General features: G+C 33.7%; 1 protein-coding gene across 6 annotated transcripts in view; it reads right to left on the bottom strand.

The window, feature by feature from the left end:
• ANKS1B (ankyrin repeat and sterile alpha motif domain containing 1B) overlaps positions 1-19,037 on the bottom strand; it is a 914,119-nt gene that overhangs the window by 753,475 nt on the left and 141,607 nt on the right. For all 6 annotated transcript variants that reach the window (XM_033118713.1, XM_033118715.1, XM_033118712.1 and 3 more), the window contains exons 7-8: positions 16,447-16,560; positions 15,294-15,460 (exon numbers count right to left, since the gene is read on the bottom strand). In XM_033118713.1, the coding sequence (XP_032974604.1) occupies positions 15,294-15,460; positions 16,447-16,560 (281 nt within the window). The remainder of the gene's footprint in view (positions 1-15,293; positions 15,461-16,446; positions 16,561-19,037) is intronic.

The following is a 19,037-nucleotide window of genomic DNA, read 5'->3' as shown; positions in this document are numbered from 1 at the left end:
TTTTATGACTGGGTCCCTCTCTTCCTTCACATTACAGTTTATACGGCACATCACTCCTCAGAGAGGTGTCTTCTAGCCACTGTATGTAAACAACCACACTCCATTCCCAGTTACTCCATCTCCTTACTATGTGTGAGTCAGAATATCTTGGTTAAATATGTCTCCAGGCTTATGAACAATCAAAGCACCTCTTAAAATCGGTTATAGACAAGAAAAAAATTTTGAAGTGTGTCTTCTCATATCTGATCTATGAATGTAGAATTTTTATGTGTTAGACTGTGACATTACTATGCCTAAAAATATCAGATTCTTCAGTGTTTATGACTGGATTCTCAAAACCATGAAACGGCACTTGTTCCAAAGGATAAGATAAAATTACAGAACTTTTAAATCAAAATAAAAAGATACAAGTCCATACTAATATTATAATCTCTCTCTTCTCCTCTTACTTCCTCTCTCCCTGCCCCTCTTCACACACACTCACACACACACATTTCTGTTGTGTGTGGTGTGTTAGTTATGTATTCTACTTGAAGGGGAATCACACCAGTAGAAGGACAATTAATATGATATTGTAAACAGGAAACACAATCTCTGTGAACATCTCTCTTCCTGGGGCCTTATCTAGAACTTTGCTTAACTCTCATGAAGGATGCTTCCCAGCCAATACAATCTTATAATATTTTCAAGGTAAAATGAAATGACTTCATGTTAATTTATGTTGCCCAGAGTTATGAGGGGATGACATGAGCTCTGATTAGATGTAACAGAATTAATGAAAGATATTGGTAATATCAAATTTTAAAAGAGCAATTGAATGGCCACAAAACATTTACTGAGCACTTACTATATGCAAGAAATGATAACAGGCACTTGGGAGAGATGATGATGATGATGATGATGATGATGATGATGATGATGATAAAAACTGTTCCTGGGTTCACAATTTCATTCTTACAGAGTTTTGTTTAAATGGGGAGGAGGGCAAGAGAGGCAGGCAGGGGCGGAGTGGGGCAGGTCATGAGGAAGAAGCTAGAACGTCAAAGAACAAGTAAGCAGGAGTGAATATAGTCTATGAGTTTGAAGAACTGAAAATGAAAGTATGATAAGGATGGTAATATATTCTTTTGAATACCAATATGTACTTTATTTGGTACTTTAACACCATTGTCATTTAATTCCAAGTATAAAAATTACTAAAAGATCAGTTATATACAACGTAAGATAAAAATTATATGATCATCTTGATAGACGCAGAAAAAACATTTGACAAAATGCAACATCCTTTCATGATAAAAACACTCAACAACTTGGGTACTGAAGGAACATACCTCAACATAATAAAGGTTGCATACGAAAAACCCACAGCTGACTTCATACTCACCAGGGAAAAGTTGAAAGCTTTTCCTCTAAAATCAGGAATAAGACACCACTGTTAATTCAGTATAGTACCGGAAATCTTAACCAGAGCAATTAGACAAGAGAAAGAAATAAAAGGCATCCAAATCAGAAAAGAAGTAAACTGTCTGCAGATGATATAATCTCATACATAGAAAATTCTAAAGACTCCACCACAAAACTGTTAGAACTAATCAATAAATATAATAAAGTTACAGGAAACAAAACCAACATACATAAATCAGTTGTGTTTCTATATGCTAATAATGAACTATCTGGAAAAAATAAAGAAAACAATCCTATTCATAATAGCATCAAAAACAACAAAATACTTAGGACTAATTTTAACCAAAGAGGTGAAAGATCGATACAGTGAAAACTATAAGACTTTGATGAAAAAAATTGAAGAAAACACCAACAAATGGAACAGTATTCTGTGTTCGGATTGTAAGAATTAATATTATTACAAGTTCCATACTACCCAAAACCATCTCTAGATTCAATGCATTCCCTGGGAAAATTCCATAGAATTTTTTGCAGAAATAGAAAAAAACAACCCTTAAAAGGTAAGTTATTTTGCCTTGATGACCAATCAAATTTGCTTCCATAGGAGCAGAACAGAAAGGCAAAGACAAATGAGGGCCAGATCATTGGAATCTGAGTTCCACAGATCTGTGCGGACAAGAAGAAAACGGGTCTGAGTAGTTGACTAAGACATCAACATTTTTGAAATGTTCCAGTGCCGCGCGCACAAACTATTGAGCATAAGAATTATCTAGTTTATTAAAAATAATCCATCTCCAGAATTGCTGGTTCAGTAGGTCAAGGTGAGACTTTTGGGCCCAGCTCACAGTGGCCCATGCGGGGATTGAACCGGCATCACGCTCCAACCAACTGACCTGACTGGCTACCTCCAAGGTGAGCCTTTTTAGAAATACTATTCTTCAGATGAAAAATTATAAAGATCAGGGTCGTATTTATCTAAGGAGTAGATATTTTATCTAAGGCAGTATTTATCTAGGGATCCAAATACAAGTCTGACTTTAAAACTCCTGTTCTCTATACTATGATGTCACTCCAAGTTACAAATATGTTATTGAAGAAATTAATATAACTTTAATATGAAGACTCAGCAAGTTGGTGAGGATGGTAATAATAACTGTAACAATAAAGATATTTAAATGTTTAGAAAAGTGGCACCAAGCTAAGTAAGAGTAGGATTATAGGGCTAAAAGGAAATCCTCTCCAAGACTAGAATTGATTTATTTCAATAACACAGAATGGATGATTATAAGGACAAAAACATATAACATGTCAATATTTGTCTCACTTGTTCTGGGGGCAAGCTATTTCCATTTCTCACAGGTTCATTATCTTTGTTCATTGCAGAGCTTCTCATTTCCTGTCAAATCCATCTTCTTGACTACCTCATTCTTTCTCCAAATTAAGACTTTGTTTCTCGTGATGAATTATTTGATGGCATAGACTGGCAGCTATCAACTAAATGGAAATGTTGTGAAACTGTAAGCAACCAAAATAGTTGAGCTTTAAAAAGCAGCGATGGTTGAAATAAAAATTCTGGCAAAGGAAAGTGAAAATAACACACAGACAATTTGGAAAATCGAAGCCTGAGATTGAAGCAGGCCACACAGTATCTTTTCCATTACTGTTACTGTCTTTGATTGTATCTTAGAGAATCCTAATTCTTCAGCTGTTAAAGGTTGAATGGATTCCAATATTCAGCTGTCATTCCGAAATAGTCTCATGATAAAATGTTAGAATTGTGAGCAACTTCAATAATTTTTTTCTGGGTTACTAGTCCACTATTTCATTAAAATTAATTTGCTCTTCAAGGTGAAAAACATTTCCCTGAACACAGAGGTAAGTGATTACTGCCATTGACATGCTCCTTTAAGCTCAGGTGCTAGACTGATTTCCTTTGGCATTAGGAAGCAAAATGGGATTCTTTTACAATGGCAGGCTGGCCAAGGCCTTTACTCCAAAATAGAACCAAGAATTCTCAAATGTGTAGCTTGAAATAGAATTATAAATTAGGTGCATTATGGTAAATGAACATGGTAAATATGCAGCTGAGAGTTGACAAAACTTAACTTCATCCTTATCCATAAAGTGGGGTTAAAAGAAAGTTAAATTATTATTAAACTTAAAATAAATAAACATTAAAATCAGCTCCTGAGTGTGAAGTATAGATTCTCAGAGAAATCATAATAGCTGAGTTCTTCTGCTAGGAAGATTAAATTCAAGTCAGAGATAATAGAGAGATCAGAGAGAATGAAAGTATCAAAACAAAAACTGGCTGATGTTGTATCTGCAGAGTAGATAAAATAAAAACTTCGTAATATAATATTGTACCAGTGTGTTAGCTATATCTTAATAAAAAATTTTAAAAAACAGAATTATCTGTTTTGCAAACTGTTTTGTGATGCGATTAACAAAAGGTTAAGGGGAATCTAATGTACAGCCTGGTGACTATAGTTAATAACAAACACTGTATTGTCTATTTGAAATTTGCTCTAAGGGTAAATCTTAAATTTTTTCACCAAACACACAATAAAAAGGTAACTATGTGAGGTGATATGTTAACTTGATTGTAGTAATCATTTCACAATGCATATGTATATTAAATCATCATGTTGTACACCTTTAAACAAATCGTGTTATACAACTTAAATATACAAAATTTTAAATTACCAATCATAGTTCAGGAAAGCTGGAGAAAAAAGGCAAAAAAAAAAAAAGAAGAAAAAACTTCATAAACTTCATAAAATCAAATATTTAAAAGTTTGAAAAATCTCATGAAGGGAGTTTACTGCCTTTGGATACCCTAACAGAATGCACATAATATTGAGAGCTTTTTTAATGGCAAACATATTTTAAGAACAGGCACACATAATACTATGCTTCAGCTGGACACACCACAGCAAGAATCATTATCAATCAGGGGGAAAAAAACAGGGTGCTGGCTTAAGTCCATTTTCTTTATGATTAACTGAAAAACAAAATGCTCCCAAAATAGTCCATCTCAACCTACACAGGAAGAATAACAGGGATGAATTAAAAAATGTTCATGACAAAATACTGAAGAATTTGAAAATTAATATGAGACATACGATCCTATATCTTTGCAGTAGATTTCCATTATATATGTTGTCAGGAATCAAACATAGTACTTGTAATGTTATCAGTGACAGAAATATGCTACTGCCATATTTCCCCAAAAATAAGACCTACCCCGAAAATAAGCCCCAGTTAAGATCATCAGCCAGACAGATGCATTTAGTATGTTATGACGATGTTCCAGAAGAAGATGACATGACTGTATTTGAATAAATGTAGATTGTTGTACATGAAAAAGTAAGACATCTTCTGAAAATATGCCCTAATGCATCTTTTGGAGCAAAAATTAATATAAGACCCATGGTATTGGGGGAAACACGGTATACAAGAGAGAATGACGGACCTAAGATATTGTTTTTATGTTGTGAGGTAGTTTATAATATAGTTTAACCAGGTTATTTCATTTCATCTTCAAAACAAATGGTGAGGTATGCATTATTCGAAACATCAACCAACAGAGGAAGTTCTGAAACTAGAATGACTCCACCTTAGAGCTCTTCCCATAGGTCTTGCCCCTAAATTCAGTTATCAAACAGACTTTTTGATGTCTGTGGCCTAATCAAATCAATTCAACAAATGTTTATTAAGCATGTGAGTGAGGAACTATGCTGAAGATACGCCTACACAGAGATCAATATATCCCGTCATCAAGAGGCTTACAAGCAAAACCAAAAAAGACTGATGCATAAACAATACAGAGCATACTATGACACTTATATCACAGATTTATAAATGAAATGTAATGTATTCAATCCAAATAGTTGGATCTAAATAGGAGGATCAAAAAAGGGTTTGTGATGAATCATTTTCAGTAAGTAGAGACAATAGGGGGAAAAAATATACATGGATAAAACATTGTGAACCATTGAAGGACACTTGGTCCTGTCTAAAATGTCTATGGAGACATTTAGTTCATACCGAAATGTCCTTGAGATTTGGTTCTGTTCAAAATATCCATGCTTAGAAGATGTTGCTGAGTTCAAATAGCCCATAATGTTTATTTCTACTTTTGATTTACAGGATTAATATATTAAAAATACGATCATGTTTTATTAGTCCAGTAATTGTGCTGTGGCTGTATTACCAATAATAACCGTTCTTGCCTTGTAAGACATGAGACCTAAGTTCAGATCTCAGCTTTACCTTTTGGCATCTCTGTAACCCTTGGCAAGTAATTTTATTCTTGATTTCCACATTGAGGGTAATAAAACCTACCTCCTGCCATTGTTGGGAGAAATAAAGAAGATAATGATTTTAAAATGCTTATCACAGTGTCTAGCACATAGTTAAAACTTAGCATAATATAAATCTAGCTTCTAGTATTATAATTCTTTTCCGAGATCATCGCTTGGCAACTGTTTATTGATGTTTAGCAGCCACATCTCACTGTTGGTTCACATTGTAAATGTGGTCATTTAAACATCCTGGAACTTTCTGCATAAACTACGGCCGCAATTAAATCTCTCCCATCTTATATTTAAACCACGGAATTTTTAGAAATCTAAATATAAAATTTTGTTACAACTCCCACTGAATTCTGTGTTTGTACTTTGAGCCAAGAATCTCAGATAATTGAGGTAATTTTTCATGTAAGTTCAATTATTTGCCATTTACTATTCCTCCCTAACATCTGCAAACTTGATTATGATAGATGACTGTCTTTTACAAAGTAAAATATTGACTTAGACCAATCCAAGAACAGAATATTTAGCATTTCACTAGAGAAATCCTTTCCATGTAGACATTGAGTGATCATTTGAAAGTCTGGACAAAATTGGACAAAGTCTATAAAACATAAAATCAAGATGGCATATCTTCAGCAAGAAAAAAGAATAGCTCTTTTTATGTGAATGACAGAAAGCCATATTAAACTTTTTTTTTAACTGATGAGGAAACTGAGGCTTGGAAAGATCAAGCAAAGGTCACCCTGCTAATAAGTGGCAGAACAGGGATGCAAACCCAAGCCTGTGTAACTCCCAATCTCGTGCTCTTAACTGCTAGATTAAATTGCTTCCCTAAGAAAGATGGTTGAGACTCTATGCTTGATGGCAAAACCCTGTCCTTGGACTCTGTAATTTATTTCCAAATAATTGAACATGTGTTTCAGTGAAAGTGGTTTATTTACAACAATGGTTTATATGCACTCTTACATGTAATGTGTGCCTTTTTTATGCATTTATTCATTCAGTGAACTTTCAAAAGAGACCACTACCTGCAAGACACTGTGCTAGGCAGGACGTGATTACAGAGATCAACCAAATATAGATTCTCCCATCAAGGAGTCTGTAAAAATATAAAAATGTATACACCTACAAGACAAAGCAGAACAAAGAGATGTGTCATGAAAGGTAAAAGCAATACTGTTGGAAGTTCAGAAGAATGATTCTTTTATCCTAGTAGCTATTCATCTCCAGAATCCTCCTAGATTCATTACAGGTACAAAATGTTCTCCCTTGGGTGAGAGAAGGAACAACAATTTTACCATTCTGATTCTGGATTTTCCTTGTATGTACAGTACATACATACGGTTAAGGGTATTAGTTTCAAAATATTAATATAGGTGAACAGAATCTACACATTTCCTAAATCCTGGAAAATCTGTTAGCACAATCCAAACCTGGGCTTAGTACACAGTGGCCCTGAGTCACCATTTCCAAAAGTTTGTTCAACTATGTAAGACATACTCGTAAATTATTGAAGTTAGAAACATCCTCTGAACACTATATTCCCAATGAGACAATAGTTACCACTGCTTAAGATTCAGTTGCACTATAAAATAACTCATATACACTAAAGAATCAATTATAATTCTGTAAGACCCCTGTATGTTTCAGAAAATTAATTTCCCAAAGTACTCTGAATCTGATGGGAACTGGATGAGATGGTTAGCCACTAAAGTTTCTCACAATTCTGAAACTGGTGCAATCTTGATTTTTAAGCTCTAGAAATTATGCTGAATGTGTTTAAAAGTAAACTTTGTTTCAAAACCCCCATTTGGATTTTAGGCATCCTAATTTAACTTGATTGACCTTTAAGATTTGATGAATTCTGGCACGAAATTAAGCATATTTTCCTGTAGAGACTCCCCCCACCCCCCAACCCCCAAGAGTGTTCTCAAGCAGTTTATAGAAGCTTGGTATGAAAACTGAGAAGTTGAATCTTGAAATGCTAAAGTAAAATATCTCACACTTCAGAAGGTTTACATGTAATTTAAGATTTTGCGTTGGAAAAGAAAGTGAAATGACAGGAAAGAGGTATACTGAGTAAAGTTGCACAAAACCTGTAATTGCACAACCACTTTAATACAATAAGACTTAGATGCTGCTTGTGCCTAGGTTTTCCCTCAGGAGAAAAAAAAAATATATAATGCATTTCATCCCTGGAGCTTCCTATTTATTTCTTAGAGACATAGGCTGATGAGACAATAACGCTTTTTCTATTTTAAACCTTAAAAATATACTTTCCTGAAACTTCAATTCTGAAATCTGCTCTAATGATCTTTATGTTATCATCAAATTTCTCTGTGACATGATGTTGTATACATTGTCTATACATATGGAGGAAAGAACTGAATATATGATTTGGGAAAATAGGTGAAAAGAATATAAATTTTTTTCAGATTATTTTATATATTCTTTCAAAAACCTGAATTTCATGGGTTGGAAAGAATGTGAAGATATTTATATTTCTTCAAAATTTACATTCTAGATTATATAATGTTCTAATTCAACTTAGAAAATGGCTCCATATGCATATTACAAAAGCATTTAAAACAGACTCACTTTTGAATAAAAATTTATGCGAGAAAATGTAATTTTTAACTTGAGCTGGCTTTCACATTAAATATAAAACTTTCAATCGAATACATTCAATCATAATAAAAATTTTAGTTTTTAATTAACTTATATTAGTAAAATTATTCAAAGTACCACCCTAAAGCTAATTTTATATTTTAATAAAACGAAAAACCTTCAGTTCAAAAATGAGAGTTCTTACATAAGATGGCTGATTTTGTATTTTAAATTACTGAATTACAGTGCCCTCTATTGGAAGAAAAAAGGCAATAAAAGCTAAATTGAACAAAGAATAGTTAAAATACCCCAAAATTCAAGCCGCATCATTAATAGGTAAATACATGTATTAATAATATGAATTCTACACAACATATTTTCCTTCATTTTAATTTTTTTTCTAAATTACTTTGGATTTATTTGTTATATTACAATGAACAAGTTAGATGTGGCATATCATCTAAAATTAAATTTTAACTGAAACTAAATGCCCATCCTTCAGTCAGTAATGTGTAAACAAAAATGTCTGTCCACATTTAACATTCCAACATATTAGAAATAACTTCAAGTTAGGACTCTGGCAGGATTACAGTTGAAATTTTCTTTAATGAGAAACTTAAAATGTCCCTAATTTAAGAGATTTTTAGAAGCTCTTACACTGCGTAGTGGGAGAATTAGGCTGGATACTAGAAGATCTATGAAATTTAGTCTAACTCTAAATTTCTATAATTCTGTGGTACTATTAAGACCTCAGTTCAGACTCAGCATCACAGGGCTGCATTACTTCAGAAAGGTCCTGGCAGATTTTTGGTTCTTTAAAACCAATAGTGTGCACATTATAATAAGCTTTTGTGTGTGTGTGTGTGTGTGTGTGTGTGTATGACTCCTATTGGACATGGCTGTCTGCTTTGGACTAATCAACTAATTTTGGTTGAGGTGTTAATAGCTGATAAGAGTTCAAACTATTGTCATGCTTCAAGATAAGATTGACATTTTAATTGCAACTTTACGGAAGTCAGACAAAAGTAGGCTTTTTAATCCTATCCTGGGACCCTCCATAAGAAAGGTTCTTTTACGAAAAGGAGAGGGAGAGGAAACAACAAATGCAAAGAGGGAAGAGGAAAGGTGGGGTGAAGAGAGAACAGAGGACGATGGAGATGCAGAGAAAGGTTAAAGAGACACAGTAAGCGCCCTGCCAGTAGGCATCCTTGTTTTCACCTGCTACTGCCCAGAGCCTAGTACTGATCAGGGCACATGGTGGGCAATTTGTAACTGTTAAAAGACTGAATGAGAATGAAAAAGGAAAAGGAAGTGAGGAGAACAAACTCAGGCAGTGGAGAGACAAAAATAAAGAGAGAAAATCTGAGGACAGAACTCCAACAGACACCAAGACCACAATCAGAGGCCAAACAAGCTTTTTAAAGAACAATGCGCAGAGCCACCCAAAACAATTCTGACTTGGTTTGTTTGAAATACCTGAGGGTCTCAGTATTTTTTGAAGCCTCTCCAGATAAGTGCAACGGATAATCATTGCTGAGAATCACTGTTTGAGTCTCTCCCTAGAACATCTGACATTCAATTACCACTTTCATCTTCCCCAACTGTCACCTTCTTTATAGAACTCCCCCCTACTCAAGGGTTTATTTTACTCAGCATAAATATTAAACTTATGATTTGCTTCCCAACTCTAATTATCTGCCTCTAACAAAATAGTTGAGTGGTAAGGGGTATGGTTCTGGTCCCAGACTGCTTATGTTCAAAGCCTGGCTCAGGGACTTAACCTATAAACTTAGGAAAATCATAAAAGTTCTCTGTGTCACTGTTGTTCTCAGCTGTAAAATGGAAGGAATAATACTACCTCATAGGATTATTGTGAGGATTAAATCAGTTAATATAAATAAAATGCTGCGGGGGGTTTCCATCAAGAAGGCAGAGTAGGTAAACGCTATGCTTACCTCCTCCCACAACCACAACAAAATTACAACTAAACTGCAAAACAACCATCATTGAGAATTGTCTGAAGTCTCGCTGAACCAAAGCCCTACAACTAAGGACATACAGCAAAAAGAAAAAACAATACAAAAAAATGAGGATAATTTAAGGGGACTCTGGGACAATATCAAGTGTACCAATATTTACATCATAGGGGTACCAGAAGGAGAAGAGAGAGAGCAAGGAATTGAAAATGTGTTTGAAGAAATAATGACAGAAAACTTCCCTAACCTGTGAAGGAAATGGATATTCGAGCCCAGGAAGCAGAGAGTCCCAAACAAGATGAACCCAAATAGGACCAAACCCCAAAGGTTAAAAACAAAGAAAGAATCTTAAAAGCAGCAAAAGAAAAGTACTTACCTACAGGGGAGCTCCCATAAAACTGTCAGCTGATTTCTCAACAGAAACTTTGCAGGCCAGAAGGGATTGGCAGGAAATATTCAAAGTGATAAAAAGCAAGGACCTACAACCAAGATTACTCTACCCAGCAAAAGTATTATTTAGGATAGAAAGACAGATAAACTTCCTGGACAAAAAAAAGCTAAAGGAGTTCATCACCACCAAACAAGTATAATAAGGGATCTTAGAGGAACCTCTTTAAGATGAAAAAAAAAGATAAAAATATGAAAAATAAAATGGCAATAACTACATATCTATCAACAATTACTTTTAATGTAAATAGATTAAATGCTCCAATCAAAAGACAGGAGGGATGAATGGATAAGAAAACAAAACCATTACACATGCTGCCTATAAGAGACTCACTTCAGATCAAAAGACACACACAGACTGAAAGTAAAAGGATGGAAAAAGTTATTTCCTGAAAATGGAAACAAACAAAAAAAGTTGGGGTAACAATACTTACACCAGACAAAATAGACTTTAAAACAAAGGCTATAACAGGAGACAAAGAAGGACTTAGTAATGCCACTTCTAGGTATTTATCCAAAGAAATCCAAGGGGACGTGTTCATCCATATGTTCATTGAGGCATTATTTACAATAGCCAAGACATGAAGGCAACCTGGGTGTCCCTGAATGGATGAATGGGTAAAGAAGAGGTGGTGCATATATACAATGGAATATTATTTAGCCATTAAAAAGAATGAAATCTTGCCATCTGCAACAACATGGATGGACCTAAAGGGTATTGTACTGAGTGTAGTAAGCCAGACAGCGAAAGACAAATGTCATATGATTTCATTTATAAGTGGAATCTAAAGAACAAAATAAACAAATGAAACAGAAACAAACTCATAGATACAGAGAACATTTTGATGGTTGCCAGATGGGAAGGGGGTTGGGAGTGGGTGAAAAGGGGAAGAAATTAAGAAGTATAAATTGGTTGTTACACAGTAGTCATGGGGATGTAGGGTAGCATAAGAAATACAGTCAATAATATTGTAGTAACTATGTATGGTGTCTGACCGGTACTAGATCTATTGGGGTGATAGATGGGAGGGGGGTTGGGGACAGGGTGAAAAGATAAAGGGATTAAGAAATACAAACTGGAAGTTACAAAATAGTTATGGGGATATAAAATAAAGCATAGGGAATATAATCAATCATATGGTAATAACTATGTATAGTGCCAGGTGGGTACTAGACTGATTAGGGGATCACTTCTTAAATTATATAAATGTCTAATCACTATGCTGTACACCTGAAATTAATATAAAATTAATATAAAATAATATTGAATGTCAACTGTAATTGAAAAAATTTAAAAAGGGAGAAAAAGATAAAGGAGAATAAGAGGCTCAAAGTTTCACATATAAAACAAGTCATGAGGATGTAATGAACAGCATAAGGAATATAGTCAATAATATTGTGATAACGTGGTACAATATCAGGTGGTTGTTAGACTTATCATGGTGATCACTTCTTTAGGTATATGAATGTTGAATAACTATGGTGTACACCTGAAACTAATACTGGTTTTAGCTATATTTTAATAAAAATCTTTAAAAAATAATAATTAAATAAAGTTTTCCGTTAATGCTAGGTATTATCATTACTTATGCAAATTTGTTTCCACTGCTTTCCCAAATCAACTCTCATGGTAAAACACTCCTCAAATTAGATGCTATGTTTCACCTCTGTATTTTACAAATATTGTTTCTGCAGTCTGAAATCCTTTCCCATTCATTCATTCACTCATTCATTAATTCCAATACAAGTACAAGGCATATCTCCTCTTTCTCCAGAACCCAGTTTAGTCTCTCCCTACCTCCATGAAGTCTTCAATGAATACCAATAAATCTTCATTAACCTCTCACATTTTAAAAAGATTCCTTTGGACACAGAATAGTTTATTATGAGAAATGTAGCTGGTAATTAAAGACATTAGCTCTGAGTTTGAATCCGAGGTCTGCCATTCATCAGCTGAGTCATTTCCCAAGTCTGTAACTCCTTTCTTAGGATTTCTATGAAGAGTAAGTAGCTGAAATCATACAATCAATAGCAAATAGCAAATAGCAAACACCTAAGAAATGTAGTTCTTATAATATGTATTTGTTGTTTTATATGTTAGCATTGTCTGCACACTGTGACGAAAGACTCCTTGGAGTAGGCATTTTGAACTCTTTAAAGTCAGGAACTGTGTCTCACTATCGTTATTATAAATCCTATAGCTTACAAGACAGTAACAACCGTCTATATTAGGTGATCTATAAGTATTTGATTAAATCGTTGCATAATTTGAGAGTATAGGTCAGAACAAAACTCTGGAAAAACATGTTTCATGAATGGAAGGAAACATATATTCAACAAACATGAAAAGGAACCAAATAAAACACAGGCTGTAGAGAAGGGTCAAAATAATTTCATTACTTTCTAAACATTCAACAACAAGTTTCTATCAAATTAATCTTCTGAAAGGCCACTTCCACTGATGTCTTTTATCTGCCCAAAATCCTTCAGATTTTTCTCATTTCCTAAAAAATAAATACCCAAATTCTCAACCTGACATTCAAAAAACATTCATGGCCTGACCTCAAGCTATCCTTCTAATCTATCTCCCATTTGCCTCCTTTATAAACTCTATTATTTCAGATAAATAGAACTACTTGTTCTTACTCAGAAGCACTCTCTGTTTTTCTGCCTCATGTAATCTTTAATATTTAATATGACAATGTTTTCAAGGAACATAGTATAAAGGCTTCTCATAGGAACAAAAAGTGGTTGCTTATGCGAAACGTATGAACTTGAATTTTAAGAACTTAAGTTCAATTTATGAGCATTAATTTCTCTCTTGCTACTATTAGAATACAGTCTTTGTCTTACCAAAAAAAAAAAAAAAAACATTTGGCCATCCTTTCCCAAAATTATATCTCTCCCACAATGCTAAAAGCCCTTGCCATCACTACTTGAAAGCTATAAGCTTGAATAAGCACAGTCTTATTAATAAGAGTATACAGACCCCACGATGCATAGAACATCCACTGAGTAAAAGGAAAAAAATTAGAACTTCTATTTACATTTATTCTTTATTCTCCTCACTTGAATTTCTTTTGTAGCATATGCCTTATAATCTACATTGTATACTCTTAGAATAATAATAGATACATATAATTTATAAATAAATGCATTTGGAATGTTTGCTCAAAATTTGTTTACTATGATACATACAACAACAAAAATTGGTCTAGAGAATTAGGGCTTTTAGAAAATCTTTGGTTTGAGAAGTAGACCTAAAAACCTAAACACCATGTATTGTTTATGAATGATAAACATGTCCTAATTTCTAACCAACTTTCAGGAAATGTTGAAATGTAACTAATTGGTTTGTAATTTGGAGATAGCATATACCTGTTTTTGATTTTTAAACGGGAAATTTTTTTCCTTACATTAAAGTTGCTACAGTAAATATTTCATTAATATAAAAACTTCACTTGGTAAAACCAACAAGTGTTTACTTCAGTATATATACATATCATTAATCATAATTATTCATAAAGACCTTTTATTGGAGCCAATAATGTGATGTTTTACAAAAGACAGTGCAGCAAACAAACTAACAAACAAACAAAAACAGAAACAGGACTACGTAGTAAGACTAGCCATGGAACCAGACTAAAAAGTACTACCCTGTGAAACAGTGTCAGCTCACATTCAGTAACTAAATGAAGTAAATCTGTTACAGTTACTATACTTAGCTACATTTTGTTATTTTTCATAAATAATATAACATAACACAATCCACTCTATTATTGACTTTTAAAGAAAATATAATTTTTCTAAAACAAATTAAGTTCTAAAAGTGAATATCATAATAATGTCTTTCCTTTAAATACCAGTGCATCCTATAAATCCTTCCTCTATAGGACACAAAATAGATATACAAATCTTAATTTTAAACAGATTGATTCTCTACAGTTTTCCTTGCTATTATGCTAATATAAAAATCCAAATAAGCAAGAATCTCATGATTTAGATTCTGAGCTTGTAGGTTGCATGCAAATCCCTTGGGATTTGTATAAGATTATAAAAATATGGAGGTCAAACTTTCCACAACATCTCTTTCCTACTATGACAAACGGGGTGACTATACACACATAGATCATCTGTCTTTCTTCTTCAAGATGGGATTAGACTCAGTTCACAGACAAAATGGGGAAGAAAGACAAAAGAAAGGTTTTCTACTTTCTTTATAAACCAATATCATTATGTCCAGTAAAACTGAAAAAAAAAACATAATCAAAGAAATTATGATTCATGTGTTACGAGAGTCTAACAGTGGCGAGAGTCATCACAGTGGAGAGTCATCACAAACTATAAATGATTTATCAAAGCATCCCTTCCCCTACACATGCAGTGAGAATAAAACACCAATGAACATCAGGGGAAAGAGCAAGAGGGAACTGACATTTGACAGGCAGAATCTGAAGATAGGATAAAGCACAAATCCCACGTTCTTAGGTACACACTAAACTGGCAAAGACAGACACATTGTCTTCCTTCCCCCCTTACTTACTACACTCTGGCTTCCATTTTTCCCAAGTTCTTCCTCTGAAATCTTGCTCAAATTATCTAAGTAGTGGTCTGATATTGTGTGGCACAAATCTTCAAAAGAATAATCCTTTTCTTGACAGAGTTTTATTTCATCCAAGAGTTTTGATAATTCTCCAGTCACAGTTTCACCTGTAAGAAGACAGTAATTTTTTTTTCAAAGTTTCAATAAAGGCCATTGATAAAGCTTAACGCTGAATAATAAAAATATGACTAGTATGGTAATAGAACTCAAAATATGGCAAACAAGATTAAGTAGTCAGAAAAAGTTAAAAACAAGATACTAAACTATAATTAGTACAAGAATACTAAAAGACAAAGAGAAATTCTAATTTCTATTATTATTCTTTTTCAAAATGGAAATGAGTAGTGAAGGTTTACATATACGCAGTACATAAAAGCATCTGGAATTACAGTTTCTAAAGCTTCACTTATTATAGCATTTAACCTTCCACAATCTTTTATCAGCATACAGAATTTATTCAACAATTCATTAGCAAATTTAAAATGGTGCTGGGAGCCTACTTCCTAGGTTCTATAAAAAGAAATAGTAGAATGTACTTAAACAAATAATTATTTAAGTAATTACTAAATTAGAATTGTGTGATATCAAGGGCAAACACAGAAGGAACAGATAAAAAATATGCATCACCTGTCAAGACATAAATAATCTGTAGGTGGCATACAAATATTCCTTTTTCTAATCATTCTAAGAAAGGTACCGTATGACTATAATTTATTCTGGAAAAAAAAAAATCCAGCCATTACTATCCAGATATCACTATCCAGATATTACTATCCAGATATCAATATTTTTATTCTTCATTCAAAACGCATTTTAGAAAAAAATAATCTTCTCTGAAATATCCACTCCATATAAACTTCATGATAGCAGGGGCCGCCGTCTACTTTGATCACTATTGCATCTCAGGACCAGGGTAGTGCCTGACAAGTAACAGGAGCTCAATAAATGTTGAATAAATGAATAAAATACAGAGTATAAGATATAACCTACTAGACTTGAAATTTTCACAAGTCTTAGCAATTTTGTATATGTCAGACAAATTTGTACATGAAAGTCTAGTGTCATTTCAAAGGCTTTATAGTTAGCTACTTACTTTTGGTCTTTTGGGAAGGAGACTCAACAGGAGATGAAATGTGTGTTTCTTGTGTTGTATCTTCCTGCACGTGTTCTTCAAGGACAGTTGGTCTTCCCACGCCGTCTACATATTCTGTGTATGTAAGTTTTTTAAATTACATATTTGAAGTTATTTATTGTGAATTTATTTCTGGTGATCAGTTTTTCATTTATTTCTTCAAATCCTAACTATATCTTAAGTTTTTAGAAGAAGTTCAAAAAACCAGACAAACCCAAAGAACTTCTTGATGAGCTATTAAGCTTCTTTCCTCAAAAATAAATTCATGTGTTGAACATACAATAACATCATTGGTTTCTTTAAATATATTCTACCTGAAGATTCAAAACTCTGAAAGATGCTTTGAATAGACTTGATGCCTAAATAAGAATGTCAAATTCAGATGATACAACAGTCAGGTAACATAAACGAATGAAGTGGGATAAGTTTATGTTATAATGGTGTTGTAATCTTGCAAGACAAGCATAACTGCACATTAAACTTTTATTTCTACAAAGAAATAATGTTTTTTTCCATTATTCTTGAAGCAATGTCCCACACTCAGTCTCTCTCTCATTTTTCCAACTTTGATGAAGCCATAATAATAGTAAGAGCAGCTAAAACTTAAATATTGCTTATGAGGCATCCAGCAATGTTCTAAGTATTTAATATAAATTAACTCATTTAATCCTCACAAAACTATGACACAGTCACTATTACTAATCTCAGTTTTAAAGATGACAACTAAAGGAGAAGGGTTTCAACTTGGCCATGTTCATACAGCTGATACATGGCAGAGCCAGAAGCACATGGGACAAGAAAACATCTCAATTTTAAGCATAAGGAAAAGAGCATCTGAATGCAGGGTAAATGTCAACTGATATTCAGTCTATGTCACAGAAAGAACAAAAAGCATGTGCACCATGAGGAGCCAGAGAACAAGTGCCTCATCTAAAGTTAGGCAATGAAGTAGAGGAAAGCCTGCATTTTTTGAGAAACCAAAACACTGGAGTTTTAGCTGAAATCTTACATTTTCAAATGTCAAAGGTTAATGTTTTCTTTTCTTTCTTTTTTTTTTTTTAAATGGAAACACAAGGTGGGCCAAAAATATGTGATCTAAACAAAACATATCTATCTGACAAAAGCATTTAGCTCACAGTGGCTAGTCTGTAGTGTTCATCTAAAGGGTTAAATCAAAAGAGCCTCCCTCGCCCTCGTCCCCACCCCCACCCTCCACCCCACCCCCGGACATCTTTTACTTGCACTTCTTTATTCAGAAGGAATCTTTTTTCTTAAAATTCTGTTAAGAATGCTTGTACTCTCTTGCCAAACACTTGGTGTCTTCATACCATTCAAATAGTTTCTACCTAAGGGTAATTCTACTAGGCAAATTCTAGTAAGAAAGCAACCCATGGGATTCTATTCTTAAAAAGTTTTGACCTATGCAGTAATTATGTAAACTGAATGCTTCCTCCAGGACACAAATAGTAATTTTATCCACTATAAATTGGCTTTATTGCAATAATAAACTTTTTAGTAAGATTTGAAGGGTACCAGGGAACTTGAAATCCAGGAATCTAAAGATATAGCTAACATGTTCACATTCTCTAATTTGCCAGTAATTTTAAAAATTCAAAGATGTCCCATATACCCTATCACAAACAAACTGGCATACCTAATGAATCTCAATCACTTGAAAGAACACAGACAATCACTCCTCTATAATAACATTTCTAAGTTGAACTAATACAGTATGTTAAAAAAAAAAAAAATCTGTAATTATGTCATGCCCCCTTTTTAGTGGATGACATTTCTTTTGCTTTTCCCAAAAGGCATTATGCACAAGCCTCGGGTTTTTTAAAGTTCAGTTAGAGGCAAAAATCCATTATGAAATACAAAGTGCCTAGAGGGAAAATACATAAAAATATTGTACACTAGTTTTATTTTTCAGCTTTCATTCAACTTGATTTTAATTTGAGTCAATATGAAAAGCTGCTCTTATATTCTTCTCTGATTTATCTCTATATGCATTTGGCTTGAAATTAACTTCTTTACTGACAAGAAAATTGTAGGGGCCTGGACTTCCCTGAGAGGTTTTGGTAATTTAGAGAGAAGAGAGCATAATGACCTCCTGTAGAGCATCTATTCTTTTGACCCCTCTTTAGGCTTTGTTGACTCCTCTGTATCTACTTGGCTCCTGCCCACTGGGTTTTAATTCATTAATCTCTCTGCAGGACAAAGCTGTTCTTCAGCTTCCCAACTGGTATCCAATGAAACCCCCTCCCGCCTCCCTCCTCAATTATACTTGCAGCTAATCTGCAACAATTATAGGGGATAATCACCACTGAACAGTGTAGGAATTAACGGGAAAGGGGAGAACAAACATCTGGGTTTTTAAGGGAACATGTTACATGCAGGCGTAATCACAAAGCAGAAAGGGAAAGCATTGAAATCTAAGTTGTTCATAAAAGTTTAAAATTCAATGGGGATGTATGTAATCCTGCAATGAAAAGTAGTACCTAGCTTGTTGTCAAAACTTCAGCAGACATAATGACTGCAAGTGATCACAAAAG

Source organism: Rhinolophus ferrumequinum, chromosome 10 (assembly GCF_004115265.2).
Source record: "Rhinolophus ferrumequinum isolate MPI-CBG mRhiFer1 chromosome 10, mRhiFer1_v1.p, whole genome shotgun sequence".
Classification (NCBI taxonomy): domain Eukaryota; kingdom Metazoa; phylum Chordata; class Mammalia; order Chiroptera; family Rhinolophidae; genus Rhinolophus; species Rhinolophus ferrumequinum.
This window is presented reverse-complemented; position numbering and strand designations above follow the sequence as displayed.